General features: G+C 40.8%; 3 protein-coding genes and 1 pseudogene across 3 annotated transcripts; 2 read left to right on the top strand and 2 right to left on the bottom strand.

Annotated features, from left to right (window-relative positions):
* The first annotated feature begins 1,997 nt into the window (after positions 1 to 1,997).
* Positions 1,998 to 2,798, top strand: LOC147567811 (uncharacterized). Its single transcript, XM_086658495.1, has one exon. It carries the CDS (start codon positions 1,998 to 2,000, stop codon positions 2,796 to 2,798), a length of 801 nt encoding a protein of 266 aa, XP_086514621.1.
* Positions 2,799 to 2,816: 18 nt separating this feature from the next.
* Positions 2,817 to 5,406, top strand: LOC147567810 (uncharacterized). The gene is made up of 4 exons (XM_086658491.1): positions 2,817 to 3,280; positions 3,379 to 3,847; positions 4,767 to 5,057; positions 5,158 to 5,406. The coding sequence occupies exons 1-4, from the start codon at positions 2,817 to 2,819 to the stop codon at positions 5,404 to 5,406; spliced, it is 1,473 nt and encodes a 490-aa protein (XP_086514617.1).
* A 192-nt stretch (positions 5,407 to 5,598) lies between these two features.
* On the bottom strand, positions 5,599 to 6,630 carry LOC147567809 (uncharacterized). Its single transcript, XM_086658485.1, has one exon. The coding sequence runs from the start codon at positions 6,628 to 6,630 to the stop codon at positions 5,599 to 5,601; it is 1,032 nt and encodes a 343-aa protein (XP_086514611.1).
* Positions 6,631 to 12,936: 6,306 nt separating this feature from the next.
* Positions 12,937 to 17,164, bottom strand: LOC147567808 (uncharacterized; annotated as a pseudogene).
* Between the last annotated feature and the right edge of the window lie 5,316 nt (positions 17,165 to 22,480).

Here is a 22,480-nt window from a genome sequence, read left to right as displayed (position 1 = left end):
AAAGTAGAGATTACCTTAATCGTTATTTTCCCTCGAACCTTTCCAATCGATTAAGAAGACCAAGAGCTCCAATTGTCGCTCCTCTACTTGAGACACCGAACGGTGTATTTAATCTCCCTCCTTGAAAGCTCGCTAGCGCTCCAATGGTGGTTTGATAAGAAGAACACCTTCTTCTTGTTTGACTAGTTGTTGGGAATTAGCTCACTTTCTCCTCTCTACTTGATGTGGTAGGGTAAGAAAGCTTAGAGAGAAATTCCACACCTCTAACTTACTAATGCAATTAAAAGGAAAGAAAAAAATAGTCAAGTCGGGTGGTGCGATTTTTGCAGCGAAGGTTTTCTTTTTTTCGGCAGTTTTTGCTGGTGTTTTTTTGTGGCCGACAAATCTTTTTGATCGATGTCCTCTTCTTTTCTTCTTGGATTTCAGTTCCTCTTCTTGGTTTCAGCTCCCTTTTTCTGGGTTTCAACAATCTTTTCACCACTGTTTGCTTCTTGGAGCTTCAGTCGGTGGATAGAGATGAAGAGTTCCCTCCGAACTCTTGGTGTTGATGTTGCTGGTCTTGTTAGATCGGTACAATCAACAGAATTTGGTTGAGGGTACGTTGAATTCAATAGCTGTGATGGGTGGTGTTAGGGTTTTGCGACAATCATCAAAAGTTTCACATCCGGCCAAGCCTCCTGGTGGTGTTGCAGATGGCTCGAAGTTTGAGCTCTCTTCGAACTAGTCTACTGCTATTCCTGATCTAGGTACTCATCCTTCTCTTGATTGGACTAAGCTTTTTGCTAAGAATCGCCTGGCTGGTCGTAAACCTTTGGGGTTTCGTGACCTTGTGTTAGTGGATGGTCGTACTGTCATTTCTTCTTCAAACTATTCTGATCGTATTGAAGAGTGTAAGAAGTTGATTATTGGGAACTTTTTTGGTAGTAAGCTACCATTCATGGTGGTCAAGAGGTCACTGTTGAGTATTTGAAAACCTAAGGGTGATGTCTCTTTTACTCTTCATGGTGAATCTGTCTATGTCATTAGAGCTGCTCTAGAGGAGGATAGGCTATTGATTCTAGAGCATGAACCAATCTCTGTTGCCAACAGGATTTTCATTGCTAGACCTTGGACCCCTTTTCTTGAGAAGGAGGTGATGAAGCTTAAATCAATGCCTCTTTGGATTAAGCTTAAGGGGGTTCCCATCCATTTGTGACATGAGGAGGGACTAGCAGACATTGTTAGTTCTATTGGGAAGCCTTTATTTCTTGATGGGCCTACTCTTTCTGGATTAAGAATGGCTTCTGCTAGGATTTCTGTTGAGATTCCTATGGATAGAGAATTGACTAGCTTCTTGGAATTATGTGTGGATGGGGAAGACTTAGATATTGCTATTGAGTATACTTGGAAGCCTAGGTATTGTGTGCATTGTTGTGAATTGGCTCACAGTTCTGGTTCTTGTTTGAAGGCTTCTAAAGCTCCTCCTAGGGTACCTAAGCAGGTTGTCTCTGTTCCAATGGAGAGTGATCAGGCTGCTGTTGTCGAGGAGGGTGCAGCTTCTCAGACTGATTTGGGGGAGGCTATGGAGGGTGTTCATACTTCTAATGAGGGTTGGACTAAAGTTAAGCATAAGGGTAGGATGAAGAGAAAAGGGAGAGATTCAGGAGGATATGAGGGAGCTCCTGGGGGTAATGTCAAGAAAGCAATAAACAGCAGCAGTGGTAGAGTGGCTGCTGGGGGTGTGGAGAGGCAATTGACGGTTCAGGAGGCTGTTCTCAGACCTAAACAAACTTCTCTCGGTGTGCAGGGGAGACTAGATCCTTGTAAGCCTTCCATGGTGATTGATGAGGCTAGTAGTTCTCAGCTGAAGGTACAGTGCCTAATGAGGCTACTATTGGTGGTAAGCTGCCCATTCCTAATGTTAGTTTAGTTGTGGATAATGTTTTGGCTTTTAAGGCTAAAATTTTGAAGGAGATAAAGGACCCTAAGCCTAGGAGGGGGTCTTTACACAATTTTAAATGATTAATATTGGTGGTTGGAATGTGAGGGGGATGAACTGTCCCTCTAGAGCTGGAGAAGTTACTAGGTTTGTTAGAAGTAATAATTTGTGCATTTGTGGTATTCTTCAAACCCATATTGAGTTTGGTAAGTGTGAGATGGTGAGGAAAAGGCTGCTTCCTACTTGGGAGTGGTTGCATAACTATGATTGGGACAGGTCTGGTAGAATATGGCTTTTTTGGGACTCTTTTGTGGTGAACCTTCATGTCATTGATATGAATGCTCAACACATTTCTGTTAAGGCTACTTTTGTGGATGGGAAATCTTTTTCTCTTAGCTTTGTGTATGCTAGTAATGATGTTTATGTTAGGAAAGTTCTTTGGAGCTCTCTAACTCAGGTGGCAAATTTGATTCAGGGTCCTTGGACTGTTCTGGGGGATTTTAATACCATTCTTGAGGTTAAGGATAAGATGGGTGGAGCTGTTATTAGAGAAGGGGGGCTTGGTGATTTTAGGGACTTTGTTCATGGGACTAATCTTTTTTATTGTGCCTATTCTGGTTGTGAATTTACATGGTCTAATAAACAGGTTGGCCAAGGAGCTGTTGCTGAGAAATTGGACAGAGTCCTTGTCAATATTGATTGGGTGACCTTGTATCCTAATGCTAAAACTGAATTTTTTAATCCCCTTGTTTCTGATCACTCTTCTTTTGTTCCTTCTTTATTTGATGGTGGTGTTACAGGTTTTAGGCCCTTCAAATTCTTTAATGCTTGGACCCTAGATGATGAATTCTTGGGTATTATGCAAAAGGCTTGGAGTTAGCCAGTGTGTGGGAATCCTATGTTTCAGCTTGTTAGCAGACTCAAAAATGTGAAGAAGGCCTTAATTGAGAACAAGGTTAAATTCTCTGGTTTTGGTGCTCAGGTCCAGCAAGCTAGGCAGGTTGTGGACCATATTCAGACCAAGCTCCAGATTGAACCTCTTGATGCTGATTTGAGAAGACATGAAAGAGTAGCTCTTAGTACTTACTCCAAGGCTGCTAATATGGAAGAATCAATGTTAAGGCAAAAGTCTAGGGAGCTGAAAATCTGTTTGGGGGATCAAAATACAAGGTTCTTCCATAATTCTATGAAGGAGAGGAGGTCAAGGAACAATATTCCCTTCCTTTATAATGATGAGGGTGTGAAATTGTCCCTTGTTCAGGATGTGGCTAATGAATGTGTGGATTACTATACCAAGTTGTTTGGTACTTCTGTTCTTCATCATGAGGATTTGCTATTACTTGATTCTGTTACTTTTGACAGGTTAGTCTCTATTGATCAAGCTTTTGAGCTTACCTCCATGGTTCCCAGAGAGGAGGTGGTCTTTGCTCTCTCAACCATTGAAGTGATAAAGCTCCTAGGCCTGATGGTTTTTCTGCCCACTTCTTCAAAGCTTGTTGGAAGGCTATTGGTGATGATGTGGTTGCAGCTGTGTCTAGATTTTTTAAGACAGGGAAACTCCTTGGTGAGGTGAACTCCACCCTTGTCTCTTTTGTTCCTAAAACCCCTGGAGCTGCTAGAATGAATGAGTTTAGACCTATTTGCTGCTGCAATGTCATCTATAAGTGCATTACTAAGATTTTGACTCTTAGAATGAAAAATGTTATTGGCCACCTTGTTAGCCTTTGCCAATCTCCCTTCATCTCAGGTAGAGCTATTGAGGACAATATTCTTTTAGCCCATGAATTGACCAGAAATTATCATAGGACTAAGGGTCCTGCTAGATGTGCCATTAAGATTGATTTACAAAAAGCTTATGATACTATTGAGTGGGCTGCTCTTATCAAGATTATGATTAAATTTGGTTTCCCTGAGAAGTTTGTTCAATGGGTGAGTGTTTGCATTTCCTCCCCTAAATACTCCTTTATGATTAATGGTAGTTCTTATGGGTACATTAAGGAGCAAAGAGATATAAGACAGGGTTGTCTTATGTCCCCCTATCTCTTTGTGTTGGTAATGGAGGTGTTTAATGTTATATTGGTCTCTGAGGCTAAAGAGGGTAGGTTTCTCCTCCACCCAAGGTGTAAAGACCCTTTGATAATTCATTTGAGTTTTGCAGATGATTTGCTTGTGTTTATGAAGGGTAATGTTTTTTTGATTTTGATAAGCGGGAGAAGCCCGAAACGAGTACAAAGAAATAAGAAATAAAAAAAAATCAAAAAAACAGCAAGGAAGTCAAACTACATCATCTCATTAGCCCCACCCTTTCCTCATTCTCACCGTACCTCTAGAGTCCGCATTAACGATATTGACTAATTCCACCGGAAGTTGACTAATATTCAAGTGAGTCACCCCCGGTCCAAGCTTCATCTTCGACAGGAAATCTGCAGCCTGATTGGCTTCTCTATAGACATGAAAGACACGAAAACTCCGAAATTGACTCCGGAGCCTTTGAACCCTCCTCCACAAACGCCTCGCCCTCCATGGTAATTTCTGATGTGGTTTTGCAAGAAGTAACTTGATATTCATCGAGTCAAGACCAAGTTCAACTTCCTGCAATCCGGCACTAAGTGCTAACTCCAATCCCAACTCAACACCCTGTAGCTCGTGTATGAAAATAGTCTGTCCATCAACCTGACCTGTAGCTGCTCTCACAACAGTCCCCTCCGAGTCTCGAATAATAGCTCCATACCCAGCATCCACCTCGTTAAGTGCACCATCTGTATGAAGGGTAATGTTAATTCTGCTAGAGCTCTCTTGCTAGAGTGTTGGACTCTTTTGCTTCTTGTACTGGCTTGAAAGTCAATAGGAGCAAGAGTTTTCTATATTCTCTTCTGGTTTGGATGATGTTATGGTTTATGAGATAAATAATTGTCTTGGGTTTGTTTGTGGTTCCCTTCCAATCAGATATCTAGGGGTCCCTCTCCTTTCTACTAGGCTTAGCTACAATGATTGCCAGCCTCTTATTGATAAAGTTCTCAGTAGAATTCAATCTTGGAAAATAAGGTTTCTTTCTTATGCTGGAAGGTTGACCCTTATTAGAGCTGTTTTGAATGGTATGGTTCTCTTCTGGTTCAGTGTTTTTGTTCTTCCCCAAAGGGTGATCAAGGAGCTTGATAGAATTTTTATGAGATTCTTGTGGGATGGGCCAGACATGTCTGCTAAAGGTGGTTCAATCAGTTTTTTTTTGTATTGATCAGCAGGCTAAAAGGGCAGCCAGACCCAAAAACAAAAAAACCACTAAACAATCAACCAATACCAGTAAGAGTAAGACCTCCACTGATCAACAACACAAAAAATACAATCAAAAGCAAAACCTCACTCAAAATAAGAAACCAGTCTGGGATCTAAGTCACCAGGCCAAAGAGTATCCTGAACACCAAGCACAACACTTTTGGATAACCAATCAGCAGCTTGATTGGTCTCTCGAAAAACATGTTGAACACTAGAGTGAGCAAACCTCTTCCTCAACTCCATAATCCTTCTAACTAAGGAACTTACCTTCTAGGGAGGAGCAATGGCATCAGAAGACAGTAAGGAGAAGGCAATTACAACCTCAATTCTCTACAGCTCATGATAAAGGACTGAGATAGGGGCAACACCACCTCTAACAGCAACCAACATATCACCAAAATGGTTCCTTAAAATGCAACCAAACCCAACACTGCAAGGGGAAAAACACCATCTGAGTTGAGAAGAACAGTACCATCCTCAGGTTTAAGCCAGGAGTACTCAACTCTCTGAATCCCAACAAACTGTGCCTCTAAGTTCCAAGCCTCAGCAATCTTCATGTTCCTGGGAGAATCTGAAAACTTAATGTGAGCAACTAAAGCTTTAGTCCTCACATCAGCAGTAACTAGAGACAGCACCAACTCCTTACTCCTATTAGGCTCAGAATGCAATCTTTTATTTCTCTCCCACCAAATGTGGTAGAAAAAACCATTGAAAGCAAGTTTGCCCAGAACAGCAGCTCCATCTTTACCTCTGAACATAGCAACTACCCACTCTACTTCCCTGATCCAATCAGTCCTAGTAACCTTAACCAATCCCAACATAGAAAGGATTTTACCCCATATGAACTCAGAGTAAGGACATTGAAAGAATAAATGATGTTCATCCTCACTGGCACAACCACACAGTAAACAACAAGGATCAACCTCAAGGCCCCAAAAAAGAAGCTTACACTTAGTTATAAGCCCACCCTTGAGAGCCATCCAAGTGATAAAACTGTGCCTAGGGATATTGTTGGCAAACCACACCACACCATGCCAAGGGACACTCTCTTTAGTCTTCCTCGAAGCTTCATAAATGCATTTGAGAGTAAAGTTCCCTTTTTCATTGACTTTCCAAACCTTCCTATCATCAGCATCCATCTCAATAGGAACCTCCTGAAGCCTATCAGCAATAAGCCCAAGAAAAGCCTGCACATGCTTAGGTATGCACCACTCACCATTCACAATACAAGCATTGACCATAGCATTAAAATGAAGCCTGCTATCATATTTAAAGGAATCAGAAAAGTACTCAGAAAGGATACCCATGGGGTGCCAAAAATCAGTCCAAAACTTAGTAGCAGCCCCATTACCCACCACATGAAAGGAAAATTGAACACCATAGCTCCTATACTGAAGTAATCTTCTCCAAACCCAAGAAGAATTACTAGGAATCTTCATAGACCAAAAATCCTTCTTCTTAATAAGGTTGGTTTGGACCCATTCCACCCAAAGTAGTCTGCTTCTGACTAAAGATGTCCCAAATATGCCTTAGACAATAGGAAACATTCAATACAACCAGATCTCTAACACCCAAACTACCCTCAGAAAAAAGGAAAGCATACAGAAGACCACCCATTAGCAGCTTTCCTTCCTCCCATAGCTGGACCAGTCCAAAGAAACTTGCTGAAAAGTCCTTCCATCTCCTTAAGAACTCTCTTAGGGAGATCAAAATCACTTAGCCAGAAGAGCACCATACTTTGCAAGATAGACTTCACTATTGTCAGCCTCCCAGCAAAAGACAGAAATCTCTAGTCTTCCAAGACTGAATGCTCTTCAACACTATGTCAAGAAGAGGCAAACAATCCACATATTTAAGCCTGGAAGAAATCAAGGGGACACCAAGGTATCTAACTGGCAAGGAAGCAATCTCAAACCCTAAGGCCTCCTTAATCAAGCAAAGAGTATCCTCAGGAACACCTGCAGCAAACAGAAAACTCTTCTTTTGATTCACCCTTAGACCAGTGCAAGCATAAAAGGTATCAAGAACTTCAGGCAATGCAAGAGTTGAGCCAAGATCACCCTTAGAGAAAACAAGAAGATCATCAGCAAAGGCAAGGTGAGAGACCAGAGGCCTAACACATTTAGGATGTAACCTAAACCTATTCTCATGTACAATGTCAAGCAAAAGAACATTAAACACCTCCATAACCATGACAAAAAGATAGGGAGACATGGGACGACCCTGTCTAATACCCCTTTTGCCTTTGATATATCCATGGGAGCTCCCATTCACCACAATAGAATAACTAGCTGAGGAGACACAAGCATAAACCCATTTCCTAAATTTACTAGGAAACCTCATTCTCTCCATAACTGCCATTAAAGCATCCAATTCTATAATATCATAAGCCTTCTGCAAATCAACCTTCATTGCACATCTAGGAGGGCCTAAGGACTTATGATAATCCCTAGTCAGCTCATGAGCAAGGGCTCACATCTACCAGAATATTGTCTTGAATACATCTACCAGAAATAAATCCAGACTGACAAGGGCTCACAAGCTTGAAAATAATATCTTTCATTCTAATAGTAAGGATTTTAGTAATAAACTTGTAAACAGTATTGCAACAAGAGATGGGTCTAAAATCACTTACTTTAGAAGCCTCACTTGACTTAGGAACCAGGGTCACCAAGGTGGAACTAACCTCACCCAAAAGCTTACCAAAAGAAAAGAATCTCTGAATAGCCTTAGTAAAATCCTTCCCAACAATACTCCAACAAGCCTTGAAAAAATGAGCAGAAAAGCCATCAGGACCAGGAGACTTATCTGACCCAATAGTAGATAAAGCATGCAACACTTCATCTCTAGTAACCTCCTGGTCCAACAGAGCAGCTTCATGATCCTCTAACACATGAGAAAACTCCATAGAATGAAGAACATCTGGCACATCCTGCTGAAAATGAGAGACTCCAAACATACTCTGAAAAAATCGACACATTCTTGAGCAATAAGGTTTTTTTTTTTATAATGATAAGCGGGAGAAGCCCGAATCAAATACAAGGAAAAAAGAAGTCAAAAAACAGCAAAGAATTCAAATTTACATCATTTCATTAGCCCCAACCCTTCCTCATTCTCACTGTTCCTCTAGAATCCGCATTGACAATGTTGACTAATTCCACCGGGAGTTGACTAATATTCAAATGAGTGACACCCGGTCCAAGCTTCATCTTTGACAAGAAATCAGCAGCCTGATTGGCTTCTCTATAGACATGGAAAACCTGAAAACTCCGAAATTGGCTACGCAGCCTCTGAACTCTATGCCACAACCGCCTCGCCCTCCATGGTAATTTCTGATTTGGTTTTGCAAGAAGTAACTTGATATTCATCGAGTCAAGACCAAGCTCAACTTCCTGCAATCCGGCACTAAGTGCTAACTCTAAACCCAACCTCGACACCCTGTAGCTCGTGTATGAAGATAGTCTGCCCATCAACCTGACCTGTGGCTGCTCTTACAACATGCCCCTCCGAGTCTCGAATAATGGCTCCATACCCCGCCTCCACCTCATTCAGCGCTCCATCCGTGTTAATCATATATCTCCCTGCCATCGGCCGAGTCCATTTACATGAAGTATAGACCGGGTTTTGGAGCGAGATAGTAAGATTCCATCGATCAATGGTTCTCTGATTCTCCTCTGTATCTTCGAATCGTTTGGTAACTGTATTCAGCTTTATCCTCACTTCATCACAAATAGTGTGTATAATCAGCCCCGGTGACATGACATTACTTCTAAATACCCTATTATTCCGCTCCTTCCAAACATGATAGATATAGGCACTTAAAAGCAGACGACCCACTCGGCAGCAATATAAAACCCACCAAAGTGATTAATACACCACTGTAGCTCCCCTTCCCAATCAGCAGCACATACTCTCTGAAATCCCATCTTGAGTAATAGCGATTCCCATATAATCTTAGTGACTGAACAGCCAAAGAACAAATGGAAATCCGTTTCTTCATCTCCCCCACAGAATATGCATGTAGTGTCTATACTCATACCCCAACTAGCCAGTAACGATCTAGTTTTGAGGCATCTTCGAAAAGCAAGCCATGTGATAAAGCAATGCTTGGGTATACCACCCGATGACCATACTAATGAAGTCCAGCTCAATCGGGGTCCTCTAGGTCGAATTGCTTCATACGTCTCTTTGAGAGTGAATTCACCATTGTGGCTAGGCATCCAGATCACCTCGTCTCTGAGAGTACTATCTACCACAACCTCTCTAGACACCACCCTCACAGTCATAATCTGATCTGTCATGGAAACCAATGAAACATCAAGCTGGCAAGGATCCCACACAATCTAAATCCTCCCTGAATCATCACAACTATAGTTATGAAGCCAATTCCAAGTAGGCATAAGAGAATGCTTCACCTTATCCTTATTCCTAATATCAACATGAGATTCAACTACACTACACAAACTCAACTTATTATTTCTAATAAACTTAACCACCTCCTTAATTTTGAGGGAATCATTTAATCCCCTCACATTCCATACACCTAAACTAATCATTAACAGCCCTGAAAGGCCCTCTTCCTTTCAATCTCTGACTTGGCTGCATAGCAACCCAGCTCCCTCCAAACATTGCAGCCTTAGAGACCACCCCAGAGGGCCCAACCTGAGCACCACTCTCATCCATAGCAACAGACTCACTAGAATCTCCCAGACAAAGCCTTTTAGCAGCATTACCAGAGGAAACATCAACCTTAGTATCAGCCATTAATCTTCTTGCACCATCAAGTTTCTTATTCTTCTTGGACCTATTAACCTCAGTCCAAGTACCCTCTTCCATAGGCTCAGCAATACTAGAAGAAGGAGGATTAACCGTCTCACTCTTACTTTTTGCAGGGGGAACCAAAGGCTCAACACCCTGAACACAAGTAGGAGGGACAGTAACACCCTTAGCAGGGGGAACCAACACAGGAACCACACCCTGAGCACGGGTACCAGCAACAATAGAATTCTTGTTTGACTCAGGCTCCTTCATGCTAGCATTAGCAGCCCCCTTAGTCTCTCGGGCATTAGGTCGAGCAGTTGATGAGAAATTACTCACAGAGTGTCCAAAGACACCACAATCAGTACATTTCAAAGGTTTCCATGCATATTCAAAAGTAATATCAATTTGTTTAGCATTAGGAATAACAAAGGAGATTACCTTAAGCATAGCACAATCCTTAGGAACTTCAACACAAACTCGAGCAAAAGCTAGCCGTGATCTTCTAGCAGTAGGTTCATCCAACATTATTGGTTTCCTCAGTCGGCTAGCAATCATGGCTAACCCTTTAGGGTTCCACAAATACATTGACACATTCATGGAACATACCCAAACAGGGAGAGTTTCCATTGAAGCTATGTCATCATCAATAGACAGACTCCAAGGTCTAACAAAAAACAACCTATTGACTATATACATAGGTTCTAACTCCAAGATTCTCTGCTTATCTTCTTCCAAAGAGAATCAAATAATGTAAGAAGGCTCCCTATAAACAGTCAAGAACATCTCCCCTTTTGGTCTCCAACGAGAAGCCAAAACCCTTCGAACCAGTGAAAGGGAGACGCTGTCCCACAAACGATCCAACCAATAGATTTCACACTCCTTAATCTCATCCTCAAAATCTTCTAGGTTAATTTCAGGTATCTCTCCTTCTTTACTAACTGGAGAAGGGGAATAATCCAGCTTAGCTCGATACTTCCTTTCATCTGGGCGAAAAAGAGATGCCCAACTCGAATCCTTATTCCTCGTCGCCGAACCAGCAGCAGCACTGTTTGAAGGCAAGGAACTACCATCATCAGTCGATGAACTACCCACAAATTTAGAAGAATCAGCTCCTGCTCCCTCCATGGAAACAGGAGGGAGCAAAAGCAGCTGCTTCCCAGCCGCCAAACCAACCAAAAACCTTCCCACCAGCACGGAAAACCAGCCAACAACCGCTGACCATCGAAAAAACAGAAAACAAGAACCCTAAAAAATCGCGCCGCCTCACTCCTTTTCTCTCCTAAGTTTACACAAATTAGCTCAGTTTGGTAGAATTTGGTGCAGTTTCTTGTTGCTGAGACCATTTGATATTGCCTCCTCCAAATGTGACTTTTTTAGTCAGTTTTCCAAATCTGCTCCAAGTATCTTCACAAACACAAAACAACATTAAAGACACAATAAATTGCTTAAGAACATAACAAAGATCAAATATTAGAGTACAAAGATGTGTCAAAATTATGTTACATCAAATACCCCCACACTTGATCCTTGTTTGCCCTCAAGCAAGACACACAAATTATTCACTTTATTTATTCTGTTTCAGAGGCCACCCAATGTTAGTCTCAGAGAACTTAGTATGTTAAGGAATTCAAACTCATGTAGGTAGTATACTAGGCTGGAAAACATTCACCGTAAATTAATTAACTTCTAATTGAATCATGTTGAGAGTGTAGTGTGAGATAGCCAATGTAAACATAATGTATCAAACTAAAATGAAACATAATTGAATCAGATGTCAACTTCTCACCAGATATACACTCTATTTTTCTCTCATTTTAGTAGCGATTTTGTTGACAAACACTCAAGATCTTATGAAGAACTTTCCTACCATATGCTTGCTTGTCCACCCATTCTTAACTACTTAGAAACATGAAATTCATCAGATGAATTGAGGTATATAAGGTGTAATAGGATTAAAAGTTAATGAATGATAGAAAAAGAATGAACTAGGATAGGAAGAGAAAGAAATAAATTGTGATAAAAGATTTTAACAACTAGTAGAGCACTTACCAAAATATCTTCTTCTTCACTTCAAAATTTCATTATTCATTGTTGGATCTTCCAAATCCATACTTATTTCCTCAAGCTCTATAATATTGCATTTTCTTTCTTCTTCTTTTTTTTTCTTCGGAAACTCATACCATCATTGTATCTTTAACCACACCTTCAGTTTCTACCCTTTTAAAAGGTTCTTCTTACTAACGGGCACAATATCCAATTGAGTACTCTACTGGTTTATACGATTAGCATTAGGGTAATAGAGTGGACATAAAAGTTCATGTTAGGATAAGGAATGAAAAATGAATATAATATGGTGGATGTTTATTACCTCAATCATCTAATTTGTCACATGCATCTTTGTAACATTCAAACGGTCTAAAGCAAGTTCTAGATAATAGTTCATCAAAGATCAAAACACTCAAGAAATGAATAATTGAAATGTATAATGTATCAATTTTAAGGCTCAAAAGCTCACATGGGTTGTATAAGTCTTGATCGTACCAACATGTTTCATTCTCATTCAACACACCATGTCAACAAAGGCTATGTGCATATAGATTTCGAGAGAGATTTTCAAAGAAAATGATAGATAAACTATTATGTCCAGATCTACAACACTACTTACTTTCATCTAAATTCCCAAGAACCAAGCCCATTCTCATCATTGCATTGGGTAGTTTTTTTTTTTTGAAACTCTAAAGACCTTCCCCCACACTTGAGTTGAACATTGTCCTCAATGCAAATAGCATCAACACATTCATATCAAGTAGTAGAGGGTTATTATGAAAATATTATAAAGTAAAATAAAGAACATAAATCATTAGATTTAGGGACTTACCTCATGTCTCAATGTTGAATATCCTTTATCATTCCAAAGAATTATGTTTGTGGGTTGCCTCCCAAAAGCGCTAAGTTGTCTTCAGCCGGACAAGATTGTAACCAAACTACAAGAAATGAGAAGTAGCATCATCGAGATGCATAATGTGTTTCTCATGCTCAAATGGTTCGTAATATGGTTTGAGGCGTTCTCTATTAACCTTAAACTGATTTCCCGTCTTCTCATTACGAATTTCTACTGCACCATGAGAGAAGACCTACATAACAACAAAGGGCCCATACCATCTAAAACGTAGCTTACCAGGGAATAACCTTAGGCGTGAGTTGAATAACAAGACTTTCTGTCCAACATCAAAAGATATTCAACGAATGGTATTGTCATGAAATGCTTTAGTTTTCTCCTTATAAATTCTAGCACTCTCATATGCATCATTTCTTAACTCTTCTAGCTCATTTAGTTGAAGTCTTCTATGATCACCTGCTTCTTTCATATCAAAATTAAACTTCTTGATTGCCCAAAATGCCTTGTGTTCAAGCTCTACTGGTAGATGACATGCTTTACCATAAACCAATCGGAAAGGAGACATGCCAATTGGGGTTTTGTAAGCTGTTCTATACGCCCATAATGCATCATTAAGCTTCAAACATTGCCTTTCGAGTAGGATTCACTGTTTTCTCGAGGATTCGTTTCACTTCACGATTGCTAATTTCTGCTTGACCATTAGTTTGGGGATGATAAGGTGTAGCAACCTTATGTGTTACCCCATACTTTTTCAGAAGTGCCTCAAAAGATCTATTGCAGAAATGTGTCCCTCCATCACTAATGATAACTCTTGGTGTGCCAAATCTAGAAAAGATACAATCTTTCACAAAATTCACAACAACTTCAGAATCATTAGTCTGAGTTGGAATTGCTTCCACCCATTTAGATACATAATCAACAGCAAGCAATATGTATAAATAACCATAAGAAGATGGAAAAGGTCCCATAAAATCAATGCCCCACACATAAAAAATCTCAACTATCAAGATAGGATTCAACGGCATTTGATTCTTAGAACTAATATTTCCAGTTCTTTGGCACTTATCACATCTAGAGCAAAAGAAAAATGCATCCTTAAACAAACTAGGCCAATAAAAACCAGCCTCTAAGACACCGAAATATGCCCACCGAATGGGGATGAATGACAAAGAGTAAGAATAGAATGAAATTCACTTTCAGGTACGCACCTCCTCACAATTTGATCAGAGCAATATTTCCACAAATATGGATCGTCCCAAATAAAATACTTACTTGTTTTCACAAGTTTATCTTTCTGAGCACGTGTTAGATCATTTGGGATCTTCTTTGATGCCTTGTAATTGATGATATCAGCATACCACGGATCAATGGTTTCAAGACTAAAAAGTTGCTCATCTGGAAAATGCTCCCTTAGAGGTAGATTATCTCCTTTCGAATCATGAACTAGCCTACTCAAATGATCAGCAACCACATTTTCAGTCCCTTTTTTGTCTTTGATTTCCAAATCAAACTCTTATAGGAGAAGTATCCAACGTATAAGCCGAGGTTTCGCATCTTTCTTTTGAAGGAGGTAACGAAGAGCTGCATGATCAGTAAAGACAATTACTTTAGTCCCAATCAAATAAGAACGAAATTTTTCTAAAGCAAATATAACAGCAAACAACTCCTTTTTCGTGGTTGAGTAATTCAATTGTGCATCACTCAGCTTCCTAGAAGCGTAATAAATTGCGTGTGGCACTCTATTCACTCTTTGTCCAAGCACCGCTCCAACTGCATAATCGGAAGCATCACACATTAATTCAAAAGGTAATTCCCAATCAGGAGGCATAATAACAGGGGCAGAGGTTAACAAATCCTTTAGCTTGTTAAAAGCTTGTAAGCACTCCTCATTGAAATGAAAATCTACATCTTTTCAAAGTAAAAACCTGCATGTCCTAGAAAACTTTTGACCTCCTTTACCGTCTTTGGAGGTTTTAAACTCCACACAGTATCCACCTTTGCTTTATCAACTTCAATACCTTTAGAAGATATTGCATGCCCTAGAACAATTCCTTATTGTACCATGAAATGGCACTTCTCCTAATTCAGCACTAGATTGGAATCTTGACATCTTTTCAACACTAAAGAAAGATTGTGAAGACACATATCAAAAGAATCACCAAAAACAGAAAAGTCATCCATAAATACCTCAATAATATCCTCCACCGTATCAGAAAATATAGATATCATACAACGTTGAAACGTTGTTGGAGCGTTACACAATCCAAAGGGCATTTGTCGATAGGCAAATGTTCCAAAGGGGCATGTAAACGTTGTCTTTTCTTGATCCTCAGGAGCAATGGCTATTTGGTTATAACCAGAATATCCATCCAAGAAACAATAATGACTATGTCCTGCAAGACGTTCAAGCATTTGATCAATAAATGGTAAAGGGAAATGATCTTTACGTGTATTACCATTGAGCTTTCGATAATCAATGCACACCCTCCATCTTGTTTGAATTCTTTGCGGTACTAACTCATTCTCATCGTTCTTTACAACCGTGATTCCGGACTTCTTTGGAACAACTTGAACAGGGCTTACCCATTTACTATCAGAAATTGGGTAAATAATTCCGACATCTAAAAGCTTCAGTATCTCCTTCTTAACCACCTCCTTCATCACGGGGTTCAATCTTCTTTGTGCCTCTCTAGATAGTTTAGAGTCTATTTCCAAGTGAATCCGATGCATACATGTTGTTGGGCTAATTCCCTTGATATCAACAATAGGCCACCCTCGAGCAGTTTTATGCTCCCTTAACACTCGTACAAGCTTTTCTTTCTCTGTTTCACTTAACTTAGAAGAAACTATCACCGGTAGTGTCTCCCCTTCACCTAAAAATACATATTCAAGATGTTCTGGTAGGCTTTTGAGTTCTACTTGTGGTGCTTTTACAATAGAAGGAACAAGATCATTACTTGACAAAGGAAGTGATTCAGAAATAGAAGAATAGTTACCCTTGATGTAAGGTAGAGCTTCTAACATATTCAAAGCTGTCACATCATCTTCATCACCTTCATTTGCCAACAAATCAGATCCATAAATTAGTGCATTTCCTAGTGATGTATGTCCACTTGAAACATCAAACTTATCTTGCACAACTTGATCAAGTACATCAATAGAAAAACAAGCACGTTCATCATTTGGATATTTCATTGCATCGAACACCTTAAACTGAATAGTTTCATCATTGATTGCCATTGAAAGAGTGCCTTCAAATACATCAATTTTAGTTCTTGCAGTTCTCATAAACGGACGACCTAGAATTAAAGGTAACTCTTTCCCAGGAATAGGAGTTTCCTCCATTTGAAGAACCAAAAAATCAGCTGGAAATATCAAGTCATTGACTTGAACCAAAACATCCTCTAAAACTCCTTCTGGATACTTGATCGATATATCTGCCAATTGTATGCTCACCGATGTTTCTTTAAGATCACCTAAGTTTAATGATTCAAAAACAGAATAAGGCATTAAGTTAATGGATGCTCCCAAATCATGTAAAGCATGATTAAACAGGGAATAGTAAAACTCCCTGGGTCTTGAAGCTTTGGGGGTAGTTTTCTTAACAACACAGCAGAGACTTCTTCGCTTAGTGCAACAGTATCATTCTCCTTAAACTTCCTTTTGTTCGTACAACTTCTTTTAGAAACTTTGCATAGTTAGGAATTTGCTTGATTGCGTCCAAAAGAGGGATATTCACTTGCACTTTCCTTAACGTCTCAAAAATGTCTTGGTTGACTTGCTCCTTCTTAGACTTCATGAACCTGCGAGGAAATGGGACATTAGGGATAACTGAATTATTACTTGGAGAAATTACCTTACCATTAGGCTGCTTCTCATTTTGTGATTTACTTGTTGATTCATCTTTCTGCAATTCCACCTTCTCATTTTCATCATTCTTTCCCACTTCTTAATGTAATTACTTTAGCCATTTCATGGCTACCCATTGGATTTGGAATATTTTGGTTTGGAAGTTTCCCTTGTTCTCTTTGACTTAAGGAGGCTGGAAGTTGGCCAATTTGTGTTTCCAAGTTCTTAATGGCTGTAGACATTTGATTTTGATTTTGCTCTGTTTTCTGCATAAAATTTTGAGTACACATAGCTAAAGAACTAACGCAATCCTCAACCGATTTACCATGCAACGAAGTAGTCCAATTCGATGGTTTTGAGGAGCCACCATCTGATTTCGCGAAGGGAGAAATTGATTTTGTTGAGCAGGTAATTGTTGCACATTTGCATTGTTTCTCCACCCGAAATTGGGATGTTGGCGCCATCCAGGGTTATAAGTATATGAGAACGGATCGTTCCTACTTCTTTGTTGTTGAACAAAGCTCGCTTGAGCTACTTCATCATGTTCTACAAACAAGTTAGGACATTCATCGGATTTGTGTCCTTGGTGAGAACACACAACATATACTTGGGGATTGTGGAATCAATTGTTTAACAAGGTTAGTTAAAGCATCAATACGAAAACCTCATTATTAGTAGTAACCTCATTTACATTTGATCTTTTATGAACGGCTCTTCTATAGTTGAATTGTGAAGAATTGGCTGCAATGTTTTCAAACATAACTCTTGCCTCATCAGCATTTTTATTCATCAACCCACCTCCACTAGTAGCATCAACCAAAGTCCTTTCTGAATCGAGTAAACCTTCATAGAAATACTGCATCAAGAGCCAATCCTCAATTTGATGATGTGGGCAGGAACTTAAAAGTCTTCGGAAACGATCCCAATATTCATGAAATGGTTCGCCAACTTCTTGTTGTACTCCCATAATCTCTTTACGAATCTTGTTTGTCTTTTGGGTTGGATAAAATTTTATAAGAAACTTTGCAGCAAGGTCAGCCCATGTAGTGATAGAAGCACTAGGTAGAGAGTAAAGCCACTTCTTGGCTCGTTCCTTAAGTGAGAATGGAAACAATCGAAGTCTAACCTCCTCATTTGTAATCCCTGGACTTTGCATAGTAGAGCAAACAGCAAATAAATCTTTTAAATGGATGTGAGGATCATCACCTATCTTACCATAAAACTGAGGCGACAAGTGAATCGTTCCACTCTTGATATCAAATGTTGCATTATTTTGTGGTAGAGCAATGCAAAGTGGTTGATCTAAAGCAAGAGGGATAGTGAACTCCTTCAGCGGAAGAGTATTGTTGTTAGCGTTGTTATCTCCTTTATCCATTGTGAACTCCTCGTCGTCTCTCTCACCTAAAAACTTCGATGATGCCGGTGAGGATGGCAAAGGAATTAAAGCAGCTTGTTGAACTTTTTCTTGAATTGCTTTAGCGTAGAAATTTTTTTTTGATAATGATAAGCGGGAGGTGCCCGAACCGAAAACAAAGGAATAAGAATTCAAAAAAACAGCAAAGAAATCAAAATTACATCAAATCATTAGCCCCACCCTTTCCTCATCCGCACTGTTCCTCTCGAGTCCGCATTAACAATATTGACTAATTCCGCCGGTAGTTGACTAATATTCAAGTGAGTTACACCCGGTCCAAGCTTCATCTTCGACAAGAAATCAGCAGCCTTATTGGCTTCTCTATAAACATGAAAAACCCGAAAACTCCGAAATTGGCTCCGAATCCTCTGAACTCTCTTCCACAACCGCCTTGCCCTCCATGGTAATCTCTGATGTGGTTTTGCAAGAAGTAACTTGATATTCATCGAGTCAAGACCAATTTCAACGTCCTGCAGTCCGGCACTAAGTGCTAACTCCAATCCCAACTCAACACCCTGCAGCTCGTGTATGAAGATAGTCTGTCCATCAACCTGACCTGTGGCAGCTCTGACAACAATCCCCTCCGAATCTCGAATAATGGCTCCATACCCCGCTTCCACCTCGTTCAGTGCACCATCAGTATTAATCATATATCTCCCTATCGTTGGCCGAGTCCATTTACATGGAGTGTAGACTGGCTTTTGGAGAGAGATGATAAGATTCCAGCGATCAATGGTTCTCCGATTCTCCTCTGTATCTTCAAACCGTTTGGTAACAGTGTTCAGCTTGATCCTCACTTCATCACAGATAGTGTGTATAATCAGCCCCGGTGACATGACATTACTTCTAAATACCCTGTTATTCCGCTCCTTCCAAATATGGTAGACATAGGCATTTAGAAGCAAACGACCCACCCGGGCAGCGATAGAGAGCCCACCAAAGTGATTGATACACCACAGTAGCTCCCCTTCCCAATCAGCGGCACATACTCTCTGAAAACCCATCTTGAGTAATAGCGATTCCCATATAATCTTTGTGACCGAACAACCAAAGAATGAGTGGAAATCCGTTTCTTCATCTCCCCCACAGAAAACACACGTAGTGTCTATAACCATACCCCAACTAGCCAGAAGCGATCTAGTTTTGAGGCGTCTTCGAAAAGCAAGCCACGTGATGAAGCAATGTTTGGGTATACCACCCGGTGACCATACTAATGAGGTCCAGCTCAACCGAGTTCCTCTAGGTCGAATTGCTTCATACGTCTCTTTGAGAGTAAACTCTCCATTCTGGCTAGGCATCCAGATCACCTCATCTCTGAAAGTACTATCTACCACAACCTCTCTAGCCTCGACTGTGATAGTCCCTAGCATGGCTGCAACATGAGTAGGAAGACCCAACCTGATTGCCCAATAAACTGAGAAACCCGGGCATCCAAATTAAGGTGAGAATCATATCTGTGCGTCTCCTCAAAAGCATCAAGTAGAAGACCGCGAGGATGCCATAAATCAGTCCAGAATTTGGTATTATGACCATCCCCCAAAGAGGTAAAAATGAGTCTCTGAGCTGTCGGCCTGCTGGCTAGAATCCGACGCCAACACCACGAACTTCTACTCGAAGCCGATAAAGTCCAGAAGTGTTGATCTTTGATGAGATTATTTCTCACCCATTCAGCCCACAAGGTCGTCTTACCACTAACCAGATCCCATACATGACGAAGGTTTGACGCTTCGAAGAGCATCTCGATATTGCGAAATCCAAGCCCTCCTTCGTCAGTTGGGTAACATAAGTTTTCCCAACCAATGGGAGCCCTCTTACACCCCATATCAGCACCTGACAAAAGGAACTTACTGAAGATGGAGTTGATGTCGTTCATAACCCTTTTGGGAATAACAAACACCGCTGCCCAATATAGTAACATGCTGTTCAAAACCACCTTAATGAGAAGGACACGCCCCGCAAACGATAAAAAGCGACTCTTCCAAGATTGGATTCGTCCCTTGATTTTATTGATTAACGGGATGCAATGACTATAGGTAAGACGAGAAGATATGAGGGGCAATCCCAGGTATCGAATAGGCAGAGAACCAGTACCAAATTCCAGGATAGTGGTGATATCACTTTGACCTTGAGCCGAAAGACCAGCAAAGAAGATAGTGCTGTTAAGCACGTTGGCCTGCAACCCCGTTGCCTGATGAAAACCAGTTAGCACACCTTTTAGAGCTTGAGCCGAACCCGTGTCTCCTCGAAAGAAAACCATGAGGTTGTCTGCAAAACAAAGGTGAGTAACCTTCGGGACTAGACACTGAGGGTGTAACAGGAACCGACCTGCCCTTTCCTCTCGATCAATAAGAACCGCGAATACCTCCATCATTAAAACAAACAAATATGGAGATATCGGACAGCCTTGCCGTAAACCCCGTTTCCCATTAAAATAACCATGGGCTTCACCATTGACCAGAATAGAGAACTTAGACGTAGTAACACAAGCCCGTATCCATTCTATAAATATCCTTGGAAAATGAAACTTACCGAGGACAGAGAATAGTGAAGACCAACGGACTGTGTCATATGCCTTCTTAAGGTCAATCTTAACCGTACACCGAGCTGGACCTGTGGGTCGATGGTAATTCCGGACAATCTCATGGGCTAACATGATATTGTCCTGAATGGTACGGCCAGAAATAAAGGCTGACTGGTTCGGACTAATCATCGAATAAATAACTCCTTTCAGTCGTATAGTGAGTATCTTGGTAATGCATTTATACAACACATTACAACAAGATATAGGTCTAAAGTCTGAAACTGAAGAAGCATTATCGATTTTAGGAATAAGAGTCACAAAAGTAGAGTTTACCTCTTTGAGAAGTTTCCCAGAGCTGAAGAAGTTCTGAATAGCCTCCACAAAATCATCTCCCACGATCGACCAACACGCCTTAAAAAAGTGAGAAGAGAACCCATCCGGCCCCGGCGATCGATCAGAACCGATAGTTTGCAAAGCAGCATATATTTCATCTCTGGTCACCCTCAGAGTAAGAAGAGCTCCTTCAGCTTCCGTCAGCGGGCGTGAGAACTCCACATTAAATATGTGGTCTAATGCTTCATTGTCCTCATCATCCCGACCGAATAAGTCCCGATAGAAATCCACACACATATTGGATATTTCCACTGGATCCTCAGCCACCGAACCATCCTCTCTGGTGAGTCGAGTGATAGTGTTCCGTGACTTCTGCTCCTTAATAGAGTTGTGGAAATAAGTTGTATCGCTGTCATCGAGAGTGAGCCATTCAACTTTAGCACGTTGTCGGAGCATTGCTGTTTCAGCCCGTACAACGTTATTATAGTTTTCATTAACTACTCTCTCTTGCCTCCGTAGAACCGGGTTTGCTGGATCTCCCTGCAATCTGACCTGCACTGAATGTAAAAAATTCCAGTTAATGGTTACCTGGTTCGTCACCCCATTGAACCGATCTTTCTTCCATTCATTCAACCGAGCCTTCAAAGCCTTAAGTTTAGTCACCATTCGAAACATCGGATTACCCCGTACTGACACCTTCCATACATCAGCAACAAGAGCTCGGAACGTGGAATCCTCCGTCCAGGCATTGAAGAACCGAAACGGAGTACGCCGGTGTATGTTAGGTGCAGCAAGAGGAATAATGATAGGAGAGTGATCTGAATCCCCAGGCGGTGGGAAATCTGCCTTAGCTAGAGGAAAACAGGTCAACCAACCACTATTAATGAGAGCCCGATCAATCTTGGTACTCACATTAGCAACTCCCATCTGCCTGTTAGACCATGTGTAGAAACAACCTGTAAACGAGCAATCGAACAATCCCAGGTCGGTAACACAATCAAACATCTCATTGGAGCCTTGAGACGGTGAGCAATTACCGCCTCTCTTCTCGTTGGCCAGCATCGTGGTGTTAAAGTCACCTAGCACTAGCCACGGAGCCTCAGAACCCATCATAAGAAACTCAAGGTCCCTCCAAAGTTCCCGACGACGAACGGTGTTATTGCTTCCATACACCACTGCCAAGAGAAAACCCGAACCATCTGGAAACCGAACACCACCTGCAATAACTTGTCCCCCAACATGGGACACAGTGAAATCAACCCTACTCGGGTCTCATCCAATCCAAATCCGACCTCCCGGGACAGCCACATAGTTATCAATAAAAGTCCAGCTAGAATTAAGGCTTCGCTGAATGCGAGTCTTATTGATTTCCTGGACATGAGTTTCTAGAAATCCACATAAACCAATTCTATTCAATCGCATAAAATCACGCACACTCTTCCTACGGAGAGAGTCATTAAGACCTCTCACGTTCCAACATGCAAGATTAATCATTAAAACTATTGGGAGGGT

The sequence above is a fragment of the Eschscholzia californica genome, unplaced genomic scaffold (assembly GCF_041429995.1).
Source record: "Eschscholzia californica isolate CP2 unplaced genomic scaffold, dmEscCali1.0.p SCAF_1, whole genome shotgun sequence".
NCBI lineage: Eukaryota > Viridiplantae > Streptophyta > Magnoliopsida > Ranunculales > Papaveraceae > Eschscholzia > Eschscholzia californica.
Note: the sequence above shows the minus strand (reverse complement) of the source record. Positions and strands in the feature narration are given on the sequence as shown.